Here is an 8,745-nt window from a genome sequence, read left to right as displayed (position 1 = left end):
AAAAAAACAAAAAACAGCTCATCTGTTGGAGAAGGGACATGGGCGTTTATCCACCTGTAGAGGACGCAGTCTGAGGGCAAAGGAGCCATCACTTTCTTCTTACTCTGTGGCATTCTTTCTATTTTTACACCGTTTTACACCCAGTTCCCTCGTCTCTTCCTGGTACTCATCTTACATTATATCTACACGTTGTTCCTCTGATGCCGGGCACCGTTCCCCACCGTGCCAACCAGCTCATCCTCCAGAGGAAGCGGGGAGACAGTCCTGTGGGGAGGCTTGTCTAATATGCAGGACACTCTAATTTGCCTTCAGGAGCCAAGGGCGGGAGAGACGGCTCAGCAGTTGTCAGTACTCATGGCTCCTTCCAGAGGACCAGGGTTCAGTTCCTCACACTCAAGGCTACTGGCTCACAACCACCTGTAACTCCAAGGCACGGGATCGGATGCCCTCTGTGAGTGCCTACGGGCATGTGTGCGCGTGTACACAGGCATACACATATACACATGCACCACACACACAATCTGTTAAAGAGACAAAAGAAATAGCATAGCCTCAAAAATGAAGATTAATCTAATTCTACCATACAGTGGTGGAATACTGAAGCATTAGAAACTATGTCACGAAAGAATACTTAATGAAGTTCATAAATGTTCATAATTATGTAAAACCTACATGTACAGAAACTCCCTTTTTCTTTGTCCTTTTTCTTTTTTGGAGATGTCTTACTCTAGCCCAGGCTAGTTTCAATTCACTGCAATCCTCCTGCCTCGGCCTCCTAAGTGCCATGATCAGCTTATTCCCATTTTTATATTAATGTTTGTATCCATGCAAAAACATTTGTTGCAAACAACATACATACTGGACCCCTGAAGTGGCAGTGGGCTGAGTGACGGACAGGTGAGCCCTCCCTCCTTCTGGACCTACGCTGGACCCACAAACGCTCTACAATGACACCATTTAAAATAGGTACTTACAGGACTCATCGGAAGACATGTTAGGGAAGGAATCACACTGTGGCTCAAGAGTGATTGTGACCTGCAGTTGCTCTAACTGTGGTCCCGGATGAAATCGAGCAGGGCGTAGATGCCTCTTGTAGAAACCAAAAATGTAGTTGTAATATCTGTGGGAGAAATCCATTTAAATAATGAACCAGATCGTGTGTGTGTGTGTGTGTGTGTGTGTGTGTGTGTGTGTGTGTGCGCGCGCGCGCGCGCGCCAGGGGACACAGAAGCCAGCTTTTCACAACTCTTGTGCCAGCTCTGTCTAATCAGAAACTTCCTCTGGGTGTTTTCAGACCCATCAGGGCAGCAGTTCTCAACCTGTGGGTTGCAACCATTGGAAACTGTGTATTTTTGATGGTCTTAGGAACTGAAACACAGCTCAGTAGCAAAATCGGCAAGAAAGTAGCAACAGAAATCAGTTTATGGATGGGTGTTCCTAAGACCATTGGAAATAGTTGTTTTTTTGATGGTCTCAAGCCACAGGTTGAGAACTGCTGCATTGGGGGAACCGTCTGGAGATCCTGATGTCCAGACCTTCAGATCAAACTTTCTGAGAACGAGATTCATACATGGGAGTTCTTGAAAGTTTTCCCACTCCACAGACACTGCACACACACGGTGTGCAGACATACATGCAGGCAAAACACAGAAAAACCAGTATTTTTTTTAAAGTTTTTTTTAAATATTTATGTATACAATATTCTGTCTGTGTGTATGCCTGCAGGCCAGAAGAGGGCACCAGACTCCATTACAGATGGTTGTGAGCCACCATGTGGTTGCTGGGAATTGAATTCAGGACCTTTGGAAGAGCAGGCAATGCTCTTAACCTCTGAGCCATCTCTCCAGCCCTTTTTAAAGTTTTGATGGAAAAACTTTATATGGCTGGGCAGAGGTGGTGGCACGTGCCTTTAAACCCAGCACCTGGGAGACAGAGACAGGAGGATCTCTGTGAGTTTGAGGCCAGTTTGGTCTACAGAGTGAGTTCCATGACAGCCAGGACTGTTGCATAGGGCTGGAGAGATGGCTCAGCAGTTAAGAACACTGGCTGCTCTTCTAGAGAAACTGGGTTCAGTTCGCAGCACCCACATGGAGGCTCACAGCTGGCCTTCACAGGTATTCTACACAAATGGTGCACAGACGTAGTGCAATAGAAACAACCCACACACATAAAATAATTTTTTGTTGTTTTCCAAGACAGGATTTCACTATGTAGCCCTCTCCTAGAACTCACTCTGTGTGAATATACGTCACTATAATTGGTTTAATAAACAAGCTGACTGGCCAATAGCTGAACAGGATAAAGCTAGGTGGGGAAGCCAACAGAATGATGGGATGAGGAAGAGAAAAGTCAGAGGAGATGCCAGCCAGCCTACCCAGTGAAGCAGAATGTGGAGAAAATGAGGTAACAAGTCATGAGTCATGTGGCGAAGCATAGATTAAGAAATATGGGTAAAAGTGTAAAAGTTAGCTAGTAACAAGCCTGAGCTATCAGCCGAGAGTTTATATTAAGTCTCCAAGTCAGTTATTTAGAAAACCACTGTGTGTTATTTGAGAGCAGGCTGTTGGGATGGGAAAACCCGCAACTACAGCCATAGAATTCTGAACAGCTTATGCGAATATGTTCACTACCCCAAGTTCCCGGAATACCCTGCATCTCCAGAGACTTCCAGACAGAAGTTAAGATACCATAGCCACATACTCTCAAGGTTCAGCCCAGGTTTACAACCAGCTTCCAAACAATGCCAGGTGCAATTACTCCCTGCAGGGCTTACAGGCCACGAATTAGTTGGGCAAATCCTCCAGGTAATAATTACCTGCACTTGTTTTGAGATGCCAAGCCTGTTTTTAAACAGTCTCACAGCTGATTCAAGCCATAACATTGTATCCATCAATGTAACTCATGCCTGCTCAAGCTCTTATCAAGGCAAAAAGGAAACTCCTGCTTTACAGTCAGCCCTAAAACAAACAAGGAAGCACCTTTTAAAAGCTATCCAGCCCAGTGGCTGAGTTGCAGTCCTAAACATCTCAATACTACCGGCTACTTTGGTTTTACATTTCATACCACTTGGACCTATAAGCAGCCCACCCTGGAAGCAATTCAACTCCAAACGCTTATTAGAGCCAGACTCCCAAATAAGATGTTGATATCCCCTCAGTTGCACAAATGATAGGGAAAACAATAGCCTTTCTGTGGCCCAGGACACTGCTCTTTCTGCCAGCCACACCTTGGGCCTCTTCTGCAGAAGTTTAAGCGCCACAGCCTAAAGCATCCACCCTTAACTTTGGTTTACGTTTCCTGGTCATCTGTTTGGTGTCCTCCGGGCCAAATCAGAGTTTAGTTGCACTCACCAGTCACAGACAAGATCTGGCAAGGAAAGTAAGCTGCACAGGTGGCACCAGATTACACCTGGGGCAGTTCCACCCACACAGATCTCTCTCATCCAGGGGACAGGTGGCACGTTCAAGCATCTCTCCAAAAGCAACCTGCCCTGCACTCAGTACGGCTGGCTGTGCAAGCCCAAAGAGAGGGCTGTAAAAGACCAAGCCCTAGATAAGGCAAAGGGCTTTAGGGAACCTATCCAGAAGGAAGAAGCCAGAGTGTTGAGAAACAAGAAGAAAAACAGATATTTATCTAAGAGCCATTCGAAAGCCTTGAGATTTGAATACCCAACATTAGGTATGGAACATAGTTTGGAAAGGAGAGGTTTCCCACAACGCTCCAACTTGAGGACTTATTTCTGAGCTGGGGAGATAGATCAGAGGTTTAGAGCCCTCACTGCTCTCACGGAGGACCCGGGTGCGGTGCCAGCACAGGCACTGGGGGTTCACGCCAAGATTCCACGCCCTCAGCAGCTACCTTCACGCTCATGGTACACATAAATTCGTTCAAGCTCGGATACACTTAAAGAAAAAAAATTGAAGAGATTAAAGACATCTGCATTGTTGTCACATATGGGAAGGATGGAGCTAAAAGCGACAGTCAACACTGGGGAAGTACCTCAGGCACTCAGAAGGTCCTTACCTAAGCCCCACCAGATACTTATTGGAGACTCTAGAGTCACCTTCCCCTCCCCAGCTCTGGAGTAGCTCAACTACCCTTCTGAGGCCAACAAACTGACCGACTAAAGCAGCTCGTCCCACTGTTACCCTGCACCAAGACCAGGGTGCCTGCCTGAGCACCCAGGGTGCGCAGGAAGCAGAATGGGCAGGTCAAGCTGGGCTTCGTTCAGCAAAGGTCTTCGAGACCAGAGACCCCGTGTCCGCCTCTCTGCCCCAGGTCCTGACTCCCTGTCGGGTGGGGCTCCTTACCTCCGAAAGGCCTCCTGCAGTATCGAGCAGGAGGGGCCCGCCGTAGAATTGCGGCCGTGGACGATGAGGAAGTAGTCCTCAGCGATGTTCAGCAGTTGCGGGGACATATTCACGGAGCGCGGGAAGGGCCACAGCGCCGGTCTCTGCTGGGCTGGGGCCTGCGCCACCAGCGCCGCCAGCGCCACCAGCGCCAGTAGCAGCCCGGGGGCTCGGTGCGGGGACTGTCGCATGGCTGCTCCGCGGTCTGTCCCGGCAGTCTTCCCACCTGCCTTCTTGCCCCGGCTGCAGGAAAAGAAGCGTCTGTTCCCGGGTCACCGAGTCAGATGACCAAACTCCCTCCCTGCACCGGCTCCGCCTCTGAGCCCGGAGCCGCCCGGAAATACGGCTGGGCGGGGTACCCAGGCGGCTGCGCGTCCAGCCGGGACGCGGTGTCCCGCTAGCGCCTGTCACCTAGGGACCCCTCTGAGCGGCCCACCGGCCTCTGCAAGACTGCAAAACAGCAAAACAGGCATCAGCTGTTTCTTCTACCCACTCCTACCCCAACCCCGGCGGTGTTTTTGCCACAGTCTAGATCGATTTGGGGCTCTGATTGATAAAACCTCTGGGTCAGAATTCCCTAGAACTGACTTTGGAACAGATGGGAGGTTATAATTTGTGCATGAAAAAAAAAAAAAAAACGGACAGGGAGAGAGGATTTAAAACTTCAAAAGGACGAGATGGACCACGTTAATATGAAAGAGATACAAGAATATTTCTGTAGTAGAGATTAATGTCAACATATGATTTTCCAAAGACGTTCAAAATGATTAGATAGAGTGAAAATGCATCAAAGATTACAATTAGTCTAATCACAGTACGACCGACGGGAAGATAACTTACAGTTGTTAGATTGCTCAGTGGGCCTGGAGGAATAGCTCAGGCAGGTTTTCTCCACATTACGTCATCCTGGCGGCTACAGGGGTCAGGGCAAACCCCTCACAAGAAAACACGCGTCCAACCTCATTCCCGTCTGTCCTGATAAAATCAGGATCCCGGTCAACAAGCTTGATCGTATAACCTCTCTAAGAGAAAACTAGTGAAGTCCCCGTCAGCAGCAAGGGCGTAGGTGAACAGGTGTAAGGCAACCAGAACGGGGTGTCAGGCAAACCCAAGCCACATGTATCCGTAGCAAGCAGTCCAAAAAGAGAGCCTGCAAGAAAAGTCTTCCAAGAACTGTTGCGGTACATGCTGAACGTGGAGTTCTTCCGTGAAGGCAAACCTCAGGGTCACCTTACTCTCTCCATCTCCTGTAAGGAACATAAAGGAAATCTGCAAAGTCTGTGTTGTTGAAATGACAGTATGCATAATGACATCACCTTATATGTTACCTGTCTGTTGTGTAACTCTAAAGCAAGGCCATAATGAGGTGATGCATACCACACAGTCTTTGTCAAACAGGAATTCAAAAGGTGTAGTTTAGTAACTCCGGCTTAGACTCTATCATGACTGGGTTCACAGTCATGCTGTGTCCTCCTTTCCATACGTATTCAAAGCTGAGTGTGGTCATTGCACACCTTTCGTCCCAGACTTGGGAGGCAGAGGTAGGTAGATCTTTCCCTTTGAAGCCAGTCTGCTCTACATAAGGAGTTCCAGACCAGCCAGGGCTACATGGTGAGACCCTTCAAAAAAAAAAAAAAAAAAAAAAAAAGAAAGAAAGAAAGAAAAAAAAGTAAAGAAAGAAAGAAAACACACATTATGTATGTGTGCATAAGTAAATATGAAACTAAAGGTCTATGATCTATAAATAAGTTATTTGACCCTCCCCTCTCAAAATACAAAGATGGAATGGGCACAGAATAACCAGTAGGAACCTTCTATCTCAAGGAGGAAATAGGAGGCACCAAGTTGTCTGTAATGATACCCAAGCCAAGCCAGACAAAAGTTGGAGGATCCTTGATCAGGATTCAAATTCTGGGCACCCTTTTCTGAAGCTCTTGCCTCTGGGCAGTTCTGCCTGTTGACTGTTGCATCTCAGACGTGCCTGAGTTAGGCTGGGTTTCTCAACCTCCTTTCTCTAGTTGAACTTTGAGGCATCCAAAGATCCATTAGACTGTGCGTCCACACTTTTTGTTGAAGCTGATAGTCTGCCTACTCAAGTAACGCCTTTGAAAACTGTGTGGAGGAACAGAGCTGGATCTGACCCAAAAGCCCTTCCCAGAGGGCAAACTCTCACAGTTCTGGAAGTGCCACGTGAAGCCTGTAAACTACAAGAGCCAGCTTGGCAAGATACCCTTCAACTGTGACGGTAGCACTTCTATCCGAGGGGTAAACAGCAGCTGTCCAACTGGACTTGTAGCTCGCGGCTTCCTTGTCCGTGGCTTTGATGACAATGACAGCAATGTTCTGTCTCAAATCACAAACAGCAGTATAGTCAGAGATGCTCTCAACATGTGTGGGCCATGCTGACAATCACAGTGTCTCCAGATTCGCAGAATTTAGGGCCATCTTCCAGCATCTTACCAGAATGGCTATTCACTTTTCTTTCAGTTCAGAGAACTTGCTGTGAGCCAAGTGACGACCCGGGGACGCAGGGGTACAGCGAGCACTAATTTGGCTGGGATAGTTTGGGATAACTGCTTGTAGTGTCACCAGTTGCTTCCACTCAGGGCTCGTTTGTCCATCGCCGGCAGTGCTGCAGAGGTAAACATCTTTGACAAACATATTCCTGACATTGAAACCACTTTGTCCCCAGGAGGTACTTTACTCAAAGCCTCATGGGGCATTTTAACACACCCTAGCTGTGACATGGACTGCAGCAAAAGTGACGAACGTGATGTATTTGAGAAATATCAGCCCCCAGGGACATTACCAATACCAGTAACTTATAGACACATAATATATAGGCAATATATAGATATGAATGCTTATATCAGTTGGACAAGTTGATGGCAGGGATGTAGTTCCACTTTATAGATGACTTCTGCTCCCTTGACCCAAGGTATATTAGCACATCAGTGACTCTAGCATTTTGACACCATCCCAAACAGAAATTGGCACAAATGCTATCATATCAGATGTTGTAGCCAGTTTTTTGTTTGTCTGTTTGCTTTAAATGTAAACGGTGTTTGTTTACATCTCTTTTGGCTGAAAGGTGGACCATTGGAATGAATTTTGGTTTTTGTTTGTTTGTTTGTTTGTTTGGTTGGTTTGTTTTGTTTTGTTTGGGAGCCTGTCCTGGAACTAGCTCTTGTAGACCAACTTCGAACTCATAGAAATCTGCCTGCCTCTGCCTCCCGAGTGATGGGATTAAAGGCATGCGCCACCACCACCTGGTTGTTAGTGTCAACATTTATCTACTTCGCAGCAATGTGAAGCACAAGACGCGCTCCCAGGGCTGCCACTGTTGAAGAAGCCAGCTTCAGATTCACCAGCACCAACAATCAGGACAGCACGGTTAGCCCTAGATGAGCCTGTGGTTGTGTTTTAAGTAAAAGCTTTTTGTCCTGGGGCATCAGTGATAGTCACATAGTATTCATGAGTCTCAAGTTTCACAGGGAGATGTCACCAGTGACCCCATGCTCACAGTGAAAACCCAGGCATGCTTGCAGTCCCAGCTCGGCCTCCTCAAAATTCTCAGTGGTTCTTTTGTGGCTCCCCACACATTCCTAGACCAGAAGGCCGGTAGTGGTGACTTGTCTGACTCCATTTGTCAATAATAACGATGTTGAGATGTATCCCTTCCTTCTCTGTTCTGGCTTTGGGTTAGCAATACTTTTCACAACTGTGTTCCAGGGATAAACCTGTTGCAAAACCTTGACACTCAAGCCTCCCGGTCTATCTTACATGCGTCTTTCTCATGATGGTTAAATGTCAGTAAGACTTTGGTTGTGTTCCTAGCTGCTAGTGGTGTCCTCTCATTCCCCGGTGTGTTGGTTATTTTTCTGTTGCTATGATACAATACCATGACCAAGGCAACTTCTAGAAGAATTTCTTTTGGCTGATCGTTCAGAGGAAGAGTCAGTTGTGGTAAGGAAGCCATGTCAGCAAGGAAGGGGCCAGAGCAGGAAGCTGAGAGACCATCATTCCAACGACAATCATAAAACGTAAAGCAGAGATGTTGAAATGGAAGCAGGACGGGGCTATGAACCCTCGAAGCACAGGGACGCGCTTTCTCCAGCAAGGCCGCAGCACCTAAAACACCACCAACTTGGGACCAAGTGTGTTGTTCTTAAAAAATAATAAACGGGGGCTGTAGGGGGTGTTCTTCTTGAACACGGGGCACGGGACAGACACGCACGGCGGAACAAACACAGACACGACACGGCGGCTCCCACGTGGGTTCGCTTTAATGGGGGAGGGAAACACAAAAGGGCGAAGGGTGTGGGACACACAAGGAAGAGGCAGGACGAGAGGGGCCTCGTGTGGCCCCTGCCTTTTAACGGGGGGCCCAAGGCAA

General features: G+C 47.6%; 1 protein-coding gene across 1 annotated transcript in view; it reads right to left on the bottom strand.

The window, feature by feature from the left end:
* Hexb (hexosaminidase subunit beta) overlaps positions 1–4,691 on the bottom strand; it is a 22,554-nt gene extending 17,863 nt beyond the window's left edge. The window contains exons 1-2 of the mRNA XM_026783824.1: positions 4,311–4,691; positions 975–1,120 (exon numbers count right to left, since the gene is read on the bottom strand). Of these exons, the coding sequence (XP_026639625.1) occupies positions 975–1,120; positions 4,311–4,540 (376 nt within the window). The 5' untranslated portion in view covers positions 4,541–4,691. The remainder of the gene's footprint in view (positions 1–974; positions 1,121–4,310) is intronic.
* Between the last annotated feature and the right edge of the window lie 4,054 nt (positions 4,692–8,745).

Source organism: Microtus ochrogaster, chromosome 19 (genome assembly GCF_000317375.1).
Source record: "Microtus ochrogaster isolate Prairie Vole_2 chromosome 19, MicOch1.0, whole genome shotgun sequence".
Classification (NCBI taxonomy): Eukaryota; Metazoa; Chordata; class Mammalia; order Rodentia; family Cricetidae; genus Microtus; species Microtus ochrogaster.
This window is presented reverse-complemented; position numbering and strand designations above follow the sequence as displayed.